This window comes from Impatiens glandulifera, chromosome 5 (genome assembly GCF_907164915.1).
Source record: "Impatiens glandulifera chromosome 5, dImpGla2.1, whole genome shotgun sequence".
In the NCBI taxonomy this organism is placed as follows: domain Eukaryota; kingdom Viridiplantae; phylum Streptophyta; class Magnoliopsida; order Ericales; family Balsaminaceae; genus Impatiens; species Impatiens glandulifera.
The window spans coordinates 12,871,401-12,890,784 of record NC_061866.1 but is presented as its reverse complement, the minus strand read 5'-3'; the positions used below and the strand labels follow the sequence as shown (position 1 = coordinate 12,890,784).

General features: G+C 31.5%; 3 protein-coding genes across 4 annotated transcripts; 2 read left to right on the top strand and 1 right to left on the bottom strand.

The window, feature by feature from the left end:
- Window positions 1-430: 430 nt before the first annotated feature.
- On the top strand, window positions 431-7,904 carry LOC124938389 (protein disulfide isomerase-like 5-4). The gene is made up of 15 exons (XM_047478817.1): window positions 431-647; window positions 1,733-1,823; window positions 2,056-2,150; window positions 2,510-2,567; window positions 3,148-3,332; window positions 3,443-3,500; window positions 4,102-4,142; window positions 4,240-4,314; window positions 4,866-4,922; window positions 5,944-6,010; window positions 6,114-6,260; window positions 6,690-6,914; window positions 7,115-7,276; window positions 7,353-7,430; window positions 7,563-7,904. The coding sequence occupies exons 1-15, from the start codon at window positions 607-609 to the stop codon at window positions 7,638-7,640; spliced, it is 1,458 nt and encodes a 485-aa protein (XP_047334773.1). The 5' UTR covers window positions 431-606; the 3' UTR covers window positions 7,641-7,904.
- Window positions 7,905-11,036: 3,132 nt separating this feature from the next.
- Window positions 11,037-15,196, top strand: LOC124938104 (rab GTPase-activating protein 22-like). 2 transcript variants are annotated; one of them, XM_047478478.1, is made up of 12 exons: window positions 11,037-11,434; window positions 11,637-11,732; window positions 11,819-11,922; window positions 12,015-12,187; window positions 12,276-12,356; window positions 12,442-12,564; window positions 13,415-13,503; window positions 13,937-14,042; window positions 14,130-14,227; window positions 14,310-14,567; window positions 14,654-14,737; window positions 14,821-15,196. In XM_047478478.1, the coding sequence occupies exons 1-12, from the start codon at window positions 11,342-11,344 to the stop codon at window positions 14,833-14,835; spliced, it is 1,320 nt and encodes a 439-aa protein (XP_047334434.1). In that variant the 5' UTR covers window positions 11,037-11,341; the 3' UTR covers window positions 14,836-15,196. The 2 variants fall into 2 exon arrangements, with proteins under 2 accessions (XP_047334434.1, XP_047334433.1); XM_047478477.1 differs by having other exon boundaries at window positions 11,038-11,434; window positions 12,273-12,356; window positions 14,821-15,096.
- A 145-nt stretch (window positions 15,197-15,341) lies between these two features.
- On the bottom strand, window positions 15,342-17,643 carry LOC124938103 (probable galacturonosyltransferase 12). The gene is made up of 4 exons (XM_047478476.1): window positions 17,109-17,643; window positions 16,225-17,024; window positions 15,841-16,143; window positions 15,342-15,763 (listed from the first exon to the last, which is right to left on the bottom strand). The coding sequence occupies exons 1-4, from the start codon at window positions 17,317-17,319 to the stop codon at window positions 15,476-15,478; spliced, it is 1,602 nt and encodes a 533-aa protein (XP_047334432.1). The 5' UTR covers window positions 17,320-17,643; the 3' UTR covers window positions 15,342-15,475.
- Between the last annotated feature and the right edge of the window lie 1,741 nt (window positions 17,644-19,384).

The following is a 19,384-nucleotide window of genomic DNA, read 5'->3' as shown; positions in this document are numbered from 1 at the left end:
TATATAAATATTTATTTTATTTAAAAAAATTGATATAATTTTTGAATTTATAAATTATATTAATTAAATATATATTTTGAATATTCATTAATAAAAAAAATATAATGTTTTTCTATACTTACTCTATCAAATTATTTTTTAACTAAAAAAACATTTAGACAAATATTTCATATATCTTCTTTTTCTTCCACATGGTCTACTTTTCTAAATTTATTAATTACAAGTCAATGAAAATAAAAAAAAAATTATTTTCTACTTTTGATAATTATAAAATTGAATATATTTGTGATTATAATATGAAAAAAGTATTAGTTTTGAAATAAGTTAATTAGGAAAGTATAAATTTATTATAAGTTTAGGGGCATATTATGAATTATTTCATCTCTTTCCTAATCCTTCAGCGCGTTTTCTCCTTGAGTTCTTCAGACGGCGAGACATAAAAGAAACTCCTTACTTCATAGTTCATAGCTAGAATGAATTCTTCTCAATTTGGTTTCTAATCCTCCTTGATGTTATTTCTTACTTGAAATCTTGATAATCTAGAAGGAATCTCTCACATTTCATTCTTTCGACGGATTTGAAGTTTCATTTCTTTCTCCTGCAATCATGGTTTCAACTCACAGGCTGAAATCCGTTGATTTTTATCGGTTAGATCTTCATTTCCATCTTCCTGCATTTAGTTTTCTGTATTCATGCTTCAGATCGGACTTACTTTTGTGGGTTCAGTTTATTAGTAGCTTTTACTGTTGAATCTCAAATTTTAGTTGGCTAGATCTATGAACGTTTGCACCTAGCCTACAGTCAGGTTTGACTGGCTTATAGGCATTGATTAATCATAACTACACATGGGTAGTATGCAAACAGAGCTGGGTATTACAAGTTATAGAACCTTAGTAAATGAGTCTTACCTATGAGATCTGATGGCTGGAGATGGTTATGTTAATTCAATTGCATATGTTATGGGTTTTGCGGGATAGGAAGTTTTCTATGAGAATTTGAAGTTTTATCTGATATAGAGGCCTAATATATCAAGATCTCATTATTACTTCTGTTTTATCTTTTCTACTGGCTGAATGTATGAGAATTTGAAGTTTTCTCTGATATAGAGACCTGATATATCAAGATCTCATTATTACTTCTGTTTTATCTTTTCTACTGGCTGAAGATTTCTTATGAAATGCAAATTAGTTGGGGAAGAGGTTATGTCAAAGATTAATAAAAACTAAATTGTTAGAAATGAAGTAGAAGATGGAACGAAATTGGTTTGTTTGTGCTTCACCAGGAAGGGATTGACAGTCAGATACAGGGAATTTACCTCGAAATTTGAAAGCATATAATTTACATTTCATGTAATGGGTTCACGGTGGCTATTTCAGATGTTAAAATTTGCTCTCCTTATTCCTTTCCATTGAAATTGGCTTAATTTTCCAGTGAGAATTTTATACTGTGATGAACCACATCGTATGACCAATAATTTTTGTTTTACTGCATTTTCCGCTGCTCTATAGATTGTTCCATGCATGTTTCATTGCTTGTTACAAGAAAAGAAGGAAGTCCTAAGACATGACAAAAGTTATCTCTGTTTATTTTATCATCATATTGGCAAATGTCTTGCAAGAACATATAGCCAGGGTATATTTTTGGCAGCTATTGCAGAATGATTGTTTAGTATTATTAGCAGATAATCACTTGATAACATTCCGTTCATTTCTATTTTTTCTATTAATCACAGAAAAATTCCTAGAGATTTGACGGAGGCATCCCTATCAGGTGCTGGGTTATCTATTATAGCTGCAATTTCAATGATGCTTCTGTTTGGAATGGTAAGAAGTTTGTTTGTCTACTTCTGGCATGCATAAGTTATGTTCTCTCATATTGGTTCTATGACTGATGCCTATCTTTCTTCTAATCCTTAAAATATTGCAATTCATAATGTTTCTTGAATATCTTTGTATCTGTACGTGTCTTTCCTATTCTTTTCTTTTTTTACGTGAAAAGTTAGCCATTATAATGACTTATTTTTTGTCATCTTAATGAATTGGTTTATTTTTCCAGGAACTAAATGATTATTTGACTTCCAGCACCTCTACATCTGTAGTTGTTGATAGGAGCGCTGACGGGGAGTTTTTGCGCATTGATTTTAACATTAGGTACTGCTTACATTTTAAGTGTCAAATAAAATTTTCCTTCTGTTTTGAAATAAAGATATCTTTAATCTCTTTATTTCCCTCCTTCAAAACATCTGCTTCTATCTGGAAAGGCGTACATGTATAACTACTGAAACCATTGGAGGTCTTTGTAATGCCTATGTAACCTTTGATTGGATTAACCTGCATCTGTTTTAATACTCACTTGAGAGCTGCTTTATCACCAATATTAGTACCTCTTTAAAAGTTCCCTCACAGGGTCATGCCTGAGTTCTACCTGTAATAATGTTATGCAACTACTCTCTTAATCTCATTCTTTCTTGTGTTGTACATCAATTTTTATAGCTAAATCTTTCTTGCAGTTTTCCAGCACTTTCATGTGAATTTGCCTCCATTGACGTGAGTGATGTCCTGGGAACTGTAAGTTTCATCTGATCAAGATTTTCCACGTGAATATTTATGTTTATTGCACAAATATGTTATTTACCTACCTTGTTGAACACGATTTAGGGGTTCCCCGCTTTTTTTCCTCCCGACTATCTTTTAAACTAACAATCATATTCCACTTACACATTTATCCAAATTATTCCGATTTACTATGTTAAACACTTGACCTTTAGGTTAAAAACTTGCATTTTGTGGACATGGCTTGGCTTTCCCTAGTGTATCTATCACCAGAATAATGTGATCTCAGTTGATTGGTCCTATTTGGTTGGTTCCCATGTGGATCTGTATGTATCTAAATGAGACGTTTATTATGTGTGAGTATCCCAAATATTATATCACTCTTTCAACCACAGAACGAATCACATTTTATATTTATTATTCAAAATAATTGACCGTTTCTCACTGCGATCCACTGTACGTTCTCTAGAAACACCGGTCCAAATATAGGGGTGTTTTGTTTATGGTCCAAGTATCTATGAATGCTTATGGATCCTAGTTTTTCCTTTTTTCATCTTGGACTATAGTTGGCTGATTTTATGTTATTCCTTTGCAGAACAGGTTGAATATTACAAAAACTGTCCGTAAGTACCCCATAGATAAAAATTTAAAGCCTACAGGCTCTGAGTTCCATTCTGGACCAGTTTCAAGAGATGTTAAGCATGACGACGATGATGATGAAGAGTATGCTGAAGGTTCTGTTACACTAAATGCACATCAATTTGACATAATGTCACATAGGTAGGCTAAATAAATATGTTTTATCTCCAGTTATCTGTTACATAGGCACATTTTGATGGGATATTTTGTTTTGTGTACTAACGTCCATAATTGGCTACTTGAATTTTCAGGCACCCTATTTTGGTTGTCAATTTCTTTGCTCCTTGGTGTTACTGGAGTAACCGCCTGGTAACTTGCCTTATGTGCTAATGCAACAGTATATACATATATTTTATTTTAGTTGAGCTTGTGCATCATTGCTGAGCTAACTGCCTTTTTTCTTTGCAAATTTCTTTCTATTACTATAATTAGAAGTGTCTCTGGATGCGCTCTTACAACTTCTTACATCAGCTTTTGATGTCAATAACGTTCCAGCTCATAGCCTTAGCAGAAATGAAAACAAAAATACAGTCAAACAATTGTATACCTTGAAAGTTGAGATGTAGAGATTTTTTTCTAACCTCATTCATCTCTTTGGCCTCATAATCTGTGTTAGTTTCTAGATTTCCATTTGTGGAAGTGATGTAGAAATCATCAGCCTAACACAGTGAGAGTCAGTTAGAAGTAAAATCAGGTGCCTGTTGCACAGTTTGCTAATAATTCGCACATATCCTTGTTTTCCATGAGAATTATAATATGCTGAAGTTGGTTTTACCCCCAAGCTCCCATTGAACACTATGACATCTTTCTCTAGAAATCGCAATTTCATCCCTATAATTTTGCTTCTTGTGTGTAACCATTGCACCACCATACAAAATAGTTACTCTCTATATTTGGAATTTGTCTTCAGAAACCTTCGTGGGAGAAAGCAGCAAAAATTATGCGAGAAAGGTTTAGTAATCAGTTTTCTTTTCAACAGTATATTGACCATAATTCAATGTAACTACAGAATTTAGGCTAATCTTATATCTGTTGTAAACTTCTCCAGATACGACCCAGAAACTGATGGCCGGATACTTATTGGGAAGGTTGATTGTACTGAAGAAAGTGCACTTTGCAAAGGGTATGCCTAATATGCTATTGTTTTCATCCTTTTGTAAGCATGTCATGAATTTTCTCTACTTTTGTTTTCAGTATACATCTTAAGGAGATCAATATTTTTTCTTGTTATTACTCCTTGCAGAGAATATGATATTGTCCCCTTGTTTTAACAGATCAATATGATATCAATTAGGTCATGGTTATTACCAAAGTTGAAGCAGCAATGCGTGAAGATTAAATCAATCCTTAAAACTTATCACTGTTAATACCTTTACCCAAGTTATGTATAAAGATTAAATCTTTTGTAAATAAAGGCATACATGGCCCTCTTACGACTCTTGGTACCTCACCCCAAATCTACACTCTCCTAATATTTCTGCTCCTCTCACATCTAAAATTCTGCCAACCCTAAGCAAGTGTTACAGTTATATTGCACTTTATTGGATGCTTGCTTTCTTTCATCTTAATATGTTTGGACCAAAGCTTTATTATGCATGTTTTTTCTTGCATATGTAATAGATAAGATGGTTATTGTTTGCTTATACTCACTTGTTTCCTCTAATGAATATTCAGGCATCACATACAAGGGTATCCATCCATAAGGATTTTCCGTAAAGGAAGCGATCTTAGGTAAACACTTTTTTATATTTTGAGCTAATTGCCACAACTTTATTTGCTTTCTCAAATATGATGGCCCTTCTTTTCAGTAAAAGTTTCAAAATAGTTCTGCTATCCAGAAATGGGCATAACCTTCCAGTACAGTCCACAGAATAATTGCATGACTAGAACATGAAGAAAAAATGGCTTCCTAGTTCCTACTAATAATGTTGCTTATTCTGGAAAAGTATACTTGGTACAATAGCAATTGCAACATCTGATATGCTATTTGTAAGCCTCACTTGTGTGTTTCAGAACTCAGCCTTTTGATCTCCATGAGAATGACCACTTTTTTGAGATAGTGGTCCAGGGGAAAGGTTGATTCCTGAATTAACAGTAATTCATTATTTCCTTACTAAGGGGTGTTACACATGCTGGCCATTATTTCCATAGAGCAATTTTACAATTTTCTCTTGGATTTATTGTTTGGGAATAGCTGAAGGGTTCCATAATCAATAGCTCTTTTTCATTAATTTTGGATCTATAATTGATATGGTACTAAATGGGGAAGCTATTTTACCAATGATCTCTTGAATTTATTGGTTCCTAGCCTTTTATTGTTTAAAGATTTGGTCCACTATTGCACAGAGTGCCAAAATATACACTCCATACATCTCATATGGGAGTCAAAGCATGTTAGGTGAGTTTAAATGAAGAGATGTGTGGACTTTTGTCTTGACAAAAATTTCCTTAAAATAATGGTGTTGATTGGTTTAGGTTTGAAGAACGATACTAATTTTTATGTAAAAAGTGTACAAGGGTAATTTAGGATTGTAACATTGAAAAATGATTGTATTGACCAAGTGATCTTATAAAATAGGAAGCTCACTTGAGAGTATCATTTTCAATATATGTCTTCTTTTATGATCTCTCATGAATACTTTCCTGTACTTTGTAAAAGCTTCAAGGAATCAAATTATCTTTCACTATCCATTATCTGTATCATCTTTCATGTTGTTTTGTTTTTTCTATTCTTTCTTGTTCTTTATTATAGGGAGGACAACAGTCACCATGAACATGAATCATACTATGGAGATCGAGATACTGAGAGCTTGGTCAAAGTGAGAAAATGTGTTATATTTCGTTTGTTAGCAACTCCCAAATAAATGTACTTCTGTTGGCAATGAGTAGATCACTGCTTCATGATGTGTTGCATCTATGCAGGCTATGGAAAACTTGATTGCGACTATTCCATTGGAGTCCAAGAAGCTAGCTTTAGGGGAGAAACCTAGCAATTCGACAGATGTTGTTAAAAGACCAGTACCACCAGTTGGAGGATGTAGAATTGAAGGTTTTGTGCGTGTAAAGAAGGTACAATATGTTATTCAATGTAGTCCGATAAAACTGAAAATTAAGTGTTGAATACCGAATTTTAATAGTATAATGAGTTAAGTCTATGAATAATAAATGTTAGAATAAACCAAATGAAAATATATATTTTTTAATCCCTTGGTATGGAAGTTGATTTGATCAAATGTGTAATCAATGTCGAAAAAGTACTTAAAATGCCATTTTACCATTATATTGTAATTTGATTAATTTTGAGGGTTTTTTGTAATTATGACTGAAGCCATCATTTTTATCTTATTTTTTTAACATAATTTGAGTTGAACCTAAATAATTAAGTGATTTTCAATAATAATTATCAAATAAACTTTATTTTGTTCCAAGGAATTGCCGCCATTTTTTTTCCAATTGGTTATTTAATGTTTGTGTACTTAACTGGTGGGTTTATTGCAGGTTCCAGGGAACCTTGTAGTTGCAGCGCGTTCAGGAGCCCATTCCTTTGATGCTTCTCAGATGAACATGTCTCACATAATTACCCATTTAATGTTTGGAAAAACGGTTTCTTCTGAAGTACTGAGTAACATTAAAAAGTGGTCACCTTACCTGGGAGTGAGTCGTGATAGATTGAGCGGTAAGATGTACATGACTCACACTGGTGATTCAAATGCAAACGTCACTGTAAGCTTTTCTTATCCCAGAGATTATTAGTGTGCTTCTGCATTTTCTTCACATACCATGCCACAATCACTGAATATTAATCATCGGGATTATTATATAATTTGGAAACAAATATTTTGTCACAATCACGATCCATTAGAATCAGCTTATTTTTGGATCATTCTCAATTTGAATCATTATCTTCTTCTTTCTTGGTACAGATTGAGCATTATATTCAAGTAGTGAAGACAGAGGTGGTAACATTCAGATACTCGCGTGAACATACACTAGTTGAAGAATACGAGTATACAGCTCACAGTAGTTTAGTACACAGTCTTGATATCCCTGTTGCAAAATTCCATTTTGAACCATCTCCAATGCAGGTTGGTGGTTACTACTGTGTGAAATTGGCATAACTGCTGTTCTGTTTACTTTAACATTGTTTTTACTTGCTTGTAGGTCCTAATAACAGAAACCCGTAAATCATTTTCACATTTCATAACAAATGTATGTGCTATTATTGGAGGTGTTTTCACGGTTAGTTCAAAAAATCTCTCTTCCCACCTGTTTTTTGTGCTTCTGATCAAACTCCATGCGATCTTCACATTAAAAAAGGTATAGATTTGAATTTTGGTCCACGTTGTGATTCTTTTATTTTTCGGGTCTCAGGTTGCTGGGATATTGGATGCCATTCTTCACAACACAGTGAGGCTGGTGAAAAAAGTTGAACTTGGGAAGAATTTTTGATAGAAAGTTAGGATTAGTCCTCTGTTTGTTGTGTAGAAAAGATGAGGGAGGAGCAATATATTGAAAAGATTGACTTCTGGCTAGAGAAGTTTGGTGTGCATTCTTGGTCTCAGAGTAATCTTTCTGAAAACTCAGGAAAAGATATTATTTCATAAGTAAACTCATTTATCTTCTATGCTATAGTTATATTGTGACAATTTGGTTTTATATTTGATTACTTTTGTAATTTGGATTTATTAATTCAGAAGAATAATGAAAAATTATAGTTTCTCAAAACTTAATAAATTGAATTCTAAATTTTATAGAATTAAAAACAATTATTTATAATCATTTGAATTCTCATCCAATGGATTAAATTTGATTTTAAATTTGATTTTGAAAGAAGTCAAATGACCATTGGACGTGGATAAAAAAAGGGTAAATTTTGACACTCAAACTAAATAATTTGAGTCTTACTTAAGTGATTCGAGCGGTTTCTCTAACTAACGATATTTGAGATATCTCTTTTTGATTAAGATCTCAATTTTAGCAATGGTTTAGAGCACTTGATTTAATTCATACAAATGTGTGATTTAAAATGAACACCAATACGTGGTGATATTAATTTTATAAATATTAATATGTATATTTTTAAAAATAAAAGATAAATTATAGAGAAATTCATTTTCTATAAAAATGAAATTGAAAATAAACTTGACAAAAAAGATTAAGATGCTAATAAGTGATAGATTAGTGAATATGAATCATCATTTGTCGACAACACCTTATTACTATTTTGGCACTAATTATCCTTAAATAAGATCTCACTGAAAAAGATAGATAAAAGTTAATGAGTTATGACATTAAAAAAAAATATCATATGAAAACTTATGAATGAGACGTTTAGATAACGTAGTCGTGCAATTATTACTTAAAAGAGTAAAGTTGGACAAAAATTATATTTATTGGATATATACATAATAGTTGTTAGAATGTAGAAATATTGTATTGAATGATATATTTATAATTATATATGTATTATTTATTATATAGATATTATATTCGACATATAAGAAAAACTAATATAATATTGATATTACTACATATTATAATATTGTGATAATAACTTATATATATATTATAACATAATATTTATGGTTTTCTTGTGCTTAAATCGGAAGGACATTATTGTAGAGTCAATAAATGAATTAGATAATTTACTTCCTTATGAGTCTAATTAAGAATCAAGTTTTTCAAAAAAAATCTTGAACTAAATAAAAAAAAAAATAAAAATAAAGTTAAGGTTAAACTTAAACGAAATAAACCAGCTAGAATGAAAAATCATATTTTTATATTTTATTGATGAAAATGAACCTCAAATGTATAAAGAAACAATTACCTGATTTGAGAGGTCTCAATAAAAAATGTAATTAATTGTGAGATATAAGCTAAGATCTCTAGAAAATAAATCACTAGATTGCCCATTAATTTTCAAAAGAAAAATGAAAAAAATTAATCAATTGATAAATATAAATCAAGACTGGTGGTAAGAAAATATTGTCAATGAAAAAGTCTTAACTGTTTTTATACATATTCTTCGATTACGAGAATAATTACTATTTGATTAATTTTTCTAATTGCTTCTTTGCGCAATTTGGGCGCAATTTGGATGTTCATCAAATGAATGTAAAAACTGTTTTTTAAATGGAGATGTTGGAAGAAAAATTTGCATAGATTAATCTCAATAGTTTCTACTCAAGGGTAATATATATTTTTTAATTGGTTAAGTTCCTACATTGCTTAAATCAAAACAATGGAATCAGAAATTTGACATGATCTTAAGTGAATTCAAAACCAATAAATGTGAAAGTGCATTTATATTAAATACACAAAAATAATTAGTCATATTATGTTTTTACATGACACACTTATGTAATTATAAAATTGTTAAATTCACTAATAATATGTTGAATTCAAAATTTAACATGAAAAATATGGAATTTACCATCGTGATTATTGAAATCAAAGTGATTAGAACATTAAAAATATTGATACTCTGAAGTCAGTCACATTATGTGGATAAGATTTTTGAAAATTTTAATAAGGATGATTCTAAATTAGTTAAAAATCTGATAGATATGTATCAACATCTATTTAAAAACGTAGAGAAAACATTTCTTAATTAGAATATTATTGAATAATTGGGAGTCTAATGTATTTAATGAGTTTTACAAAGTATACATAACCTATATAGTAAGCAAAATTGAGTAGATACACGAGTAATTCGAATAATAAACATTTGAAAAGTCATTGTACGATTACTTAGGTACTTGAAATATACACGTGATTATGGTATGCACTACACAAGACATCATTTTGTTATAAAAAGGATACACTAATGCTAATTGAATTTCATATATGAAAAACTCTAAATCAACAAGTGAATATGTATTTACACTTAGATGTGCAATTATATCATGAAAATCTTTTAAACAAACTATTATTGCGAGATCTACGATGAAATATAAATTTATAGCTTTTGACAAGTGTGTTGAAAAAGCTGAATGACTACGTTTATTCTTACAAGATATTTCAATGTGGTCTAAGTCCGTACCTGTAATTTCTATTCATTCTGATAGTCAATCTGCGATCGAACGAGCTAAGAGTCATATGTATAATAAAAGTCATATACGTCGTCGACCTAATACATTAAACAATTACTCTCAAATAAAATTATCTCAATTGATTAGTATAACACAAAAAAATTGCAAACATTTATATTCGTCGTAAAATTATGATTAAATGAACATTGAGAAAATATATGTTAAACTCAATAATATAAAAATCTCATAAAATTTTATTTTTCAAACCTTCGAATAGAATTATGTTATACTTTTCTCGATTAAAAATTATTATAATTACGTGAGTCACCATATTTTTTTCCCATAAAATTAGAAAAATAAATTAAGCGTAAAAATACGTTCTCTATACATATGTCTTGACCATAATTTAGAAATACTCTTGCCTATTTTATTATTTTTACAAAATTCTATTCGCGCTAACCGCAACCAACCGCTAACTGTTAACCGTTTATCTAGGTCATATCCTAAGTCTAAGGGTGACATTGAGATTCAATATAAAAAAATTGCATTTATGCTTAGCAAATTTAATCTTACTTTTCAAGATTTTGTTTTTATTGTATTATAAGGTGTTGAATATCATTTCACTTTTAGATTAAGAGAATATTAACTTATATATTATAAAAATATTGTAGTTACCAAAATGTGAAAATATTGTGATTATATTTTATGAAGCATTCTTTCTTATTTAGCTTAAATTTATTTTCCCCATATATGTTAATGAAATGAAAATGTTACTATTGTCAAATGAAGACCAAGAATTTGACCAAATCCGACAACGGTGATCTATAGAGAGAGTGAGCGACGCAATTGGATATTTAATAATTTACCCCCACCATGAATCGGTCGTAGTACAGGCAGGCGTGTCGAATGAGATGGAGAGTCGCCAAGTAAGAAGAAGACCAACCCACATAGCGCGTTTCCCATCTCAGCATCAGCAAGCACCATCATCATCTTCCATAATCACCAGCTAGAAAGAGAAAAAAAAGTTTCTTTTTTGTTGATTTCATCAATCTCTTAGCTTTTCTTCTTCTTCTTCTTCTTCTTTGGGAGACGGGTTTGTTGGGTTTCATCAACTCTGAAATGTGGAGAGACCATGGAACTCCTGCTGATTCATTTTATCAAGTCCGCCCTGAATACACTGATGATGTTCCTAAAACCAAATTCAAAATCAAGGTCAGTGAAATTCCGATCGTGCTTTTTGGGTTTTTTTTAGCTAGATAATCTGCTTGATCTTTGAAATTCTTCCCAGAAATTGGGGGATTGAAGATTTAGTTGTTTACCCTTTTGCTCACATGGATCATGGATGTCTTGTTCGTTGTTTGAGAAAATTATAGGGTTTTGGGGCACTAATTATCTCGTTTCTTCATTATCATAGGCTGGAAAAACTTTAAGTGTGCGTAAATGGCAGTCTGCCTTCAATTCAGAAGGCTATTTGGATATGAGTAGGACACTAAGTCGAATCCAGCGTGGGGTAAGTTTTTACTTCATTTCATAATCAAAGATGATCAAGAAATTCATGAATATGTACAAAGACTGATGACTTTTGATGAAAATTAGGGTATCCATCCATCAATTAGAGGGGAAGTTTGGGAATTTCTACTTGGTTGTTTTGATCCTAGAAGCACATTTGACGAACGGGATCAAATTCGTGAACGTAGACGGTAATTCACTCTCTTTTACCTATTTCCTTGTTAGAACACTTTATTTGATCATACGGTAAAAATCTCATTCCATTTTTGTTCTATGTTCTCAGTGCAAAATATGCGTTGTTGAAAGAAGAGTGCCGTAAAATGTTTCCCCTTGTTGGAAGTGGTAAGTTTGTGACCGCCCCTATACTTACTGAGGATGGAGAACCTGTTAAAGATCCTATAGTTCTTCAGCAAACAAATCTACACAAGGGACCAGGCGATTCTTCTCAAGAAAATGGTAATAGTACCCTGCTTAAGTTTCAATAAAAGAGGAAAAAGTTTATAAGAAGTTGGAGTAAATTGATATTCATCACTAAATGCAGCAGGAAGACCATCATTAGGTTTAACAATGGTGAAAGAGAATGACAAAAGGATAATAGAGTGGAAGCTCACATTACATCAAATAGGTTTGTGATCATTAGTTTTAGTTGTTAGCGATGTTGCTTGAGGTCGCTATTTATGTTGTCTCATAAGAGTCTGTTACTGTTCCAGGTCTCGACGTGTTTCGAACTGACAGGACTTTAGTTTTCTATGAGAAACAAATGAATTTGGCAAAACTTTGGGATATTTTAGCTGTGTATTCATGGTTTGATGGAGATGTTGGTTATTGTCAAGGTGAGTAATGATTTTGTTTTTTTCTTTTACAAGCTTCCTTAATGTCAATTAGATCATGTTTGTTACAATCAAAAGACACAACTGAGATTTTATTATGATTTTGTTGTATGTGTAACCGTATAAAACATATTTTGAGGTTAATTTTGTTCTGTTTTAGGAAGTATTCTGTAAAGGTAGTAGTAGGATATATTAGTAGTAATATAGGGGTAGTTTGGTAATCACCAGAGTTAGTTAGGTTATTGAGTTATTAGTTTATAAATAGTGAAAATATGCATTATTTGGGGAACAAATGAAATAGTATTGAATCTTTGAAAAGGCTTAGGTCACTCTGTCTTATCTACAATCCTAGATCCTTAGGCTGGTATGTAAGTTTGAACACACATGGATCCGGAGTTGGGTTGGACGAAAAAACGTTGGAAATTTTTGTCAAGTATCTCAATCCAGATGTTAATTTAGATTAGATAATGTTTTGACACATAACTTATTATACATATTCATAAATTTGTTGACGTTTTTTTTGTCCAAGCCCAGCTTCAGATCTCAGTGTTTTAAAACTGGGCCGATTCTTCTTGCAAAGTTGAAACGAATTAATGTGTTTTTTTTTTTAAATCGAAAGACCTCTTAGTATTTGTTTACATGCACATTAAAGCATAAAGTAAGAAAAATCAGGAAGAGAAAAGGGGACGTAGTTAAAAACTGTCTTGTTTTTTTTATCAATTGAAAATTGTGGTGTTTCTAATTGTTGACAGAAATATATGATCATAACTTTTCTTTCTCTATTAATTCTTCAAATCTCTATTCAACTATTGTAATGTGATATTTTTGTAATAACACCATTTCTCAAATACAGGAATGAGTGATCTTTGCTCTCCGATGATAATGCTTCTCCAAGATGAAGCAGATGCGTTTTGGTGCTTTGAACGGTTAATGCGCAGATTGGTATGTAGTTTTCATATCCATAGAAATTCAAGAATATGACTATTTAGAGCCCGGTCCTAATACTGCATTTCATTTTGTTTTTACATGACGAATTGACGATCTTGCATTCATCAATATCCAAACCTATTACTAGTTGCATCTCTCATTTTTCATCCAATTAGTTTTGAAAAGTTGACTCTTAAATAAATTGAAATATCGCAAAAAAACACCATGGTCACTAAAAAAAGCAACAAGCATGAATTTGTGCCAACTTCTTTGCCTTTTGTTTCTGGTTCCACACCATTGAATATAAATTATCTTTTTGGGAAACCATTTTATTAAAAAAATAAACCCAAGAGTCTCTACACAACAAAGACCCTTGAATATCTTATCATTCTCATAAGTAGTTGATTGATTCCCCTATTGACTTAAAAACAACGTGTGTATTTTGAAGCGAGGAAACTTCCGATGCACGGAGAGCTCTGTTGGGGTGGAAGTGCAGCTCAGTAATTTGGCTTCAATAACACAGGTTATTGATCCAAAGCTTCATCAGCATCTGGGTATTTTTTTTTTCTTCTAAAAAGAAAATGTACATTATTAATAATCCAAAGGTTATTATTTATATTCATTCTTGATTTGTGTTGTAGAGACCCTTGGTGGAGGCAATTATCTATTTGCTTTCAGAATGCTGATGGTTTTGTTTCGCAGAGAATTCTCTTTTGGCGATTCTCTATATCTTTGGGAGGTAATGTTGAAATAATTTGATTATGATTAATATGCTGTTTAATTTCTTTGTTTCTGATTGTATAATTTAAACCTGTGAACAGATGATGTGGGCTCTGGAATATGATCCTGACTTATTCTTCATGTATGAGAAGGATCCCAACTCGGGAAAAGGAGATGGATCGAGAGAGAGAGGAAAATCGACACGACAGTGCGGGAAATTCGAGAGGGAAGCCTTGAAGAATGGGTCAAAAATGGGGGGAAATCCTCTCCCAATCTCTATCTTTCTTGTTGCAAGTGTATTGAAAGATAAAAGCTCAAAATTGTTAACAGAAGCTCGTGGCCTTGATGATGTTGTTAAGGTCAGTTTTGAATGATTTCATTTACAACTCTCTGTTTCTTCACCAATCAGACTCTCTAATCCAAACCTCTTCAAAAACAAAAACAGATATTGAATGACATGACAGGAAATTTGGATGCTAGAAAAGCTTGTGTTGAAGCATTGAAACTTCACAAGAAATATTTGAAAAAGGTAATTTACTTAATTGCTAAATGTACACGGGCTTGTTTTTTCTTTCTTTCGTGAAAAAATGATAACATCATGTTTGAATGCAGGCAAAGCAAACTTGAAGTTGAAAACGATTTCTCATATTGTTGATCCTGTCAACAAATAACTGCATTTCGGGTGCTATCTTGTATGAGAGAAATGTATTGGCAGGAAACAAAGATGTCACCTTTAAAAAACTGTTAAGAGTTTAGAGATTTCATCGTATAAAATGAGAAAAAAAGCCCATTGTGAATGTAATTACATGCAACTGTCGTGTCATGTGTGTGAGATTATTAAGGTTTCATGAATTTGTGTAAGTAAAAAATCACACTCATTCTTTTGTACCTTGGAACTGCTTTCTGCTGTGTTGACAATGGAGTTAGGATGGAGTTATCATATAAAGGTGATGATGATCCCATTTCTAAACAAATTTTCTTTTGTGTATTTGAAAAGTTAGCTAGAGACAAATCAAAGTTATTTATTATCTAAATACAAAATATTTTCAAAATGAACAATTTGTTATTAGCAACTAGTCACTTATTACTGTTAACCTTTCATTGTCCCTTTCCTTTTATCAAGCTCAAAGAAATAAATGGTGATGTATTGGCTTCAATAAAATTATAAATCATGTATTACAAATCAACTTTTAAATGAATGAAGCTTTTCTCCTTCATCGTGTACAAACATTCTTCACTGGGCTCAGCTCTTACTGACAAAAAGTTGTTATGAGGATGCTCTAATATGACAGCTCTTGATGAACTTATCAGTAAAGTTCACATACTTGGTCCAAAGTGACTTAAACTGTGGGAAGGCTATATCTAGCCATGGCTTTGCTCTTCCATTGAAATGTATTACACCAGCTCTTTCTGCATCTTCCATACTTGTATTATCTTGGTATCCTAGGCCTAGCATGTGCCAGAACGAATCAATAACATGTAAATAACCATTAAATGCAATTAGACCAGGCGGCAATGTCCCCAGCTGCCACAAACTCAAGTCGGACTTCAAATTCTGCATTTATAGCCAAAGGAAAACACAACTCATGATTAAATTTTGCTTGATGGTAGATTTTTTATTAGATTTTCTACCTGTTCGAGCCAGTAATGATAGGTGCGACTTATGTTTGTCTTCCTCCATGCCTCTAGATCAAAGATGTTCATCCCATAGGCCCAAGCACATTCATTAGGATTAAAATTCTCAGCAATCAAAGGATGTGAGAAGTTCAAATAGCTCTTGAATCGCTTCGACATTACAAACTTATCTTCTCCTCTGCATGTTTCCACAGCTCCATTTACTTTTCCATTCATGTCAATATCCCACAGTGGTGTAAGATCAGTTTGAACCACAATGTCGTCGTCTAGAAATACAATTTTATCAAGACTCGGAAACAGCTGCACAGGACAAAAAGAAAACCGCATTAAAGAAAAAAAAAATGTTGTAGTAAAAGACTATCCTTTAGAAATGCATATTACCTCAGGGAGATGTATCCTTATATGGTTCATCAGTGAATTGTACTTTGGACTAAGTGCTTGTAACTTTGCAGCAATGATCCGAGGTTTCTCAGTGTTGTTTGCAATAATTGCAGAAGACCCACCTCTGAATTGTGACCTGAGTTTCTGATCTTTCTCCATAGCTTCCAATACAGGGACCTTTCCTTTTGTGAACCAGTCAAAATGATGCAACCCCTTCACTTCAATAATAGCTGGATTCAAAGGGTGCAAGGAGAACCATGCTTGCATAGGAGAGTATGTTTTCCTGTCTGTGATTATGTGCACTACTATTTTGTTAGGATTCAGACAATTTTGAACAAGAGATTTCACCACAACAGAGGCTGCTAAAATGTTGTCGGAAGCAAGTACAAAATGGAAGAGCGAGTTATCAACAAGAGAAGGAACTAATTGGGCTGAGGGTAGCTGGAGACGAGCTTTTGCGTTTGTGGAATGCTCATCAGCTAGCTTTAGAGCAAGACAATGTAGCTGTTTAGGAATGCTGCTGGATGCTACATGTCGATATAGGTATTCTTGAATTTTGGCTTTTCTCGTATTCTGCTCAAGTTGAGTTACCATATCTCTTAGCCTGCTAGCAAATGTTCTTGCGTCTGCTCTTTCTTTTTTCATTTCCGCTACAAAATCCTCCAATGTTTGCGGCTTTTCATCGTCATTGTCATTATCATTATCAGTTGCGGGTTCCTCTAGAATTTTATATATTACTTCTGGGACTTTAGCAATATCAGAATTTGTGGGAAAAAGTTTAGTTTTCTTCCCTAGGCATCCTGTAGAGTGTAGACAAAGTTTCAAGAAACTCAAACTTACAAGAATGAAGATAAATGTTATCAAACTAGGAATGAAATACATACCAAGAGTTGAACATCTTGTTTGGCCATCTATGTTATCAATGGAGGTTAAGACGAACAAGAAGCGGATAAGAAAAGTGAAGAAGATGAGGGAATAGAAGATCATAGGATAGGAAACCTTCCTGGAGGCAACTTTAACTTTGATGAAATCTTTAACACCTTTTGTGGGGAGAAGAGTGACATGTCTTAAACTTGGAGATATGTGAAGCTGCATTTTGTGTTTAGCATAGGATGAACTGGGGGAGAAAAATGAAGCCAAATAAGGAAGGAATATTAGAATTGAGTTTTCAAATGGTAGTTGGTGCTGTAAAAGGATGGGAAATGGGTTGCTATCAGTCACCTAATTAAGCTTGCTTAGCATCTGTGATTTCTCTCTTTTTCTCTTTCTCTGCTTAAGGTTTTGAGATGACCAGAAAAGGTTGTTTGTTTGTTAACTTGGCGCCCAGTTCTTGCATTCAGATTTAGGGTTTGCTTTACTTTGTGGGTGTTGTTTCTGTTTTGAAGGGAACATCATTTCTAAAAGTGAAAATGACCTTCTTCCTATGCAGAAAGGGAGAGAGGTTGTTGGAGTGAAAACTACAGGTAGATGGGAGAGAGGATAAGTATTTTCTGATGTTTTGTTTATAGAATTTTCTATTTTTAGTACAAGATTTTCTGATTTTCATGGGAATGCATGGGATTTTAAGGTTGTTTTATCACATGTTCTTGTCCTCCATGAAAGAAGAAGACTAAATAAATATCTATTTAAGCTTTCAAATGGATGTTAATTAATCTGTTTTTTGTTTTGTTAAAGTGTGAGAATTACATACTAACAAACAGGCCAGCCATACCAACTTTCTGAAGGTTAGTATATTTTCTTATTGCTTTACAAAGTTGACATGGATTTTCAAATGAGATGAAAAAGGACATAATTATATATATAATTGAATTATTTATGTTAGTGGTTGAAGATATTATTATTATTTTTATAATTTATGTTTAATGAAATAAATTAAAGATGTATCTAACATATGTAAATTCATAGATTTTATGTATTCTTAGAGTAGACCAACAATATGTGTTCCCAATTTTAAAATACAATCATGGACCATGGTTAAATTTTTATTAAAATGAACACACACAAAAAAAAAAGAAAGTAAAAACTCCTGCAAGAAAAGAAATTAACAATTTTAATCAAGAAAACAGTACAAGACTCTAAGAGCTTGTTTGATATTTTAGGTTAAAAAAAAGGTTATTAGGGTTTTAATTGTTTAATTATTAAAATATTCTTTAGTATTTAAGTTTAATAAAAATATAGCAAGTAGTGGATGAAATAAGTCATTTCATGGTTCAAATCAAATAATAATTTTTTTTTTTAAAACTATATATAAAAAAAAAAAAAAAACTCTAATGGTTAAAAGAAACTATGTATACAAATATGAAATATATATATAATGATATATAAAGCACTCTTATATGAAAGTCGAATTTTTATTTATAATTGTGTATACAAATATGAAATATATATAATGATATATATACAACACTCTTATATACTCTTATACGCATATCACCTACCTCATTTGGAAAGAAAGAGAAAATATTTTTCTCTCTCTTATATTTTTTTAAGATATATTTTCTCTTTCATGTTGGATGTATCATTACTCATAATATATATTTATATTGACTTGGGGTTGATTTCTATATAGACTTACATGTTATTTATTTAGGCCGTGTTCTAATTGGGTTTTTAAAAAAACTTAACCAAAATTAAATTTTCAATCAATTACTTCTCAACAATTACATCACTCATTTCATTAACCAAAATATTAAAATACCCTCTATTTTAAATTATTATTTTTTATTTTATTTATATATATCAATACTTTTTAAGTCATTTTACCAAAAATAATCATCAACTCATCCGAACTAGGGCTTATACTAAATCAATGTATTAAATTTAGGAAAAAAGCTCACTTAGACGTATGTACTTGTACAACTAGCTCATTTAGACGTACGTACTAATAAAAGGTTATGTACTATCAAAAATTGGCTCATTTAGCCTCTTTTGATACCCATGGTTAACTTTTATTTTTAAATTTATATATTTATTAATTAAATATTAATATATTTTCTCTCTCCTTCTTTTTCATTAATTAAACTAAGTAATTTATTTTATTCTTAAATTTTTTATTATTTTAATATTAATTTCTCTTTTATATTTTATCTTTTTTTTATTAATTTTTATTTCTCATATTTCTTAAATTCTCATTTTTTTTAAAAAATTTTAACAACTTATT

Bases quoted from the DNA above. Each gene is read 5' to 3' on its own strand.
- LOC124938389 (XM_047478817.1), top strand. From the start codon at position 607: ATGGTTTCAACTCACAGGCTGAAATCCGTTGATTTTTATCG. The intron at 6,915-7,114 runs GTAAGCTTTTCT...TTCTTGGTACAG, and splicing joins ATTCAAATGCAAACGTCACT to ATTGAGCATTATATTCAAGT. The intron at 7,431-7,562 runs GTTAGTTCAAAA...TTCGGGTCTCAG, and splicing joins TTATTGGAGGTGTTTTCACG to GTTGCTGGGATATTGGATGC.
- LOC124938104 (XM_047478477.1), top strand. From the start codon at position 11,342: ATGTGGAGAGACCATGGAACTCCTGCTGATTCATTTTATCAAGTCCGC. The intron at 11,435-11,636 runs GTCAGTGAAATT...TCATTATCATAG, and splicing joins AAACCAAATTCAAAATCAAG to GCTGGAAAAACTTTAAGTGT. The intron at 11,923-12,014 runs GTAATTCACTCT...CTATGTTCTCAG, and splicing joins CAAATTCGTGAACGTAGACG to TGCAAAATATGCGTTGTTGA.
- LOC124938103 (XM_047478476.1), bottom strand. From the start codon at position 17,319: ATGCAGCTTCACATATCTCCAAGTTTAAGACATGTCACTCTTCTCCCC. The intron at 17,025-17,108 runs GTATGTATTTCA...TACACTCTACAG, and splicing joins AACAAGATGTTCAACTCTTG to GATGCCTAGGGAAGAAAACT. The intron at 16,144-16,224 runs GTAATATGCATT...TGTCCTGTGCAG, and splicing joins TAAGGATACATCTCCCTGAG to CTGTTTCCGAGTCTTGATAA.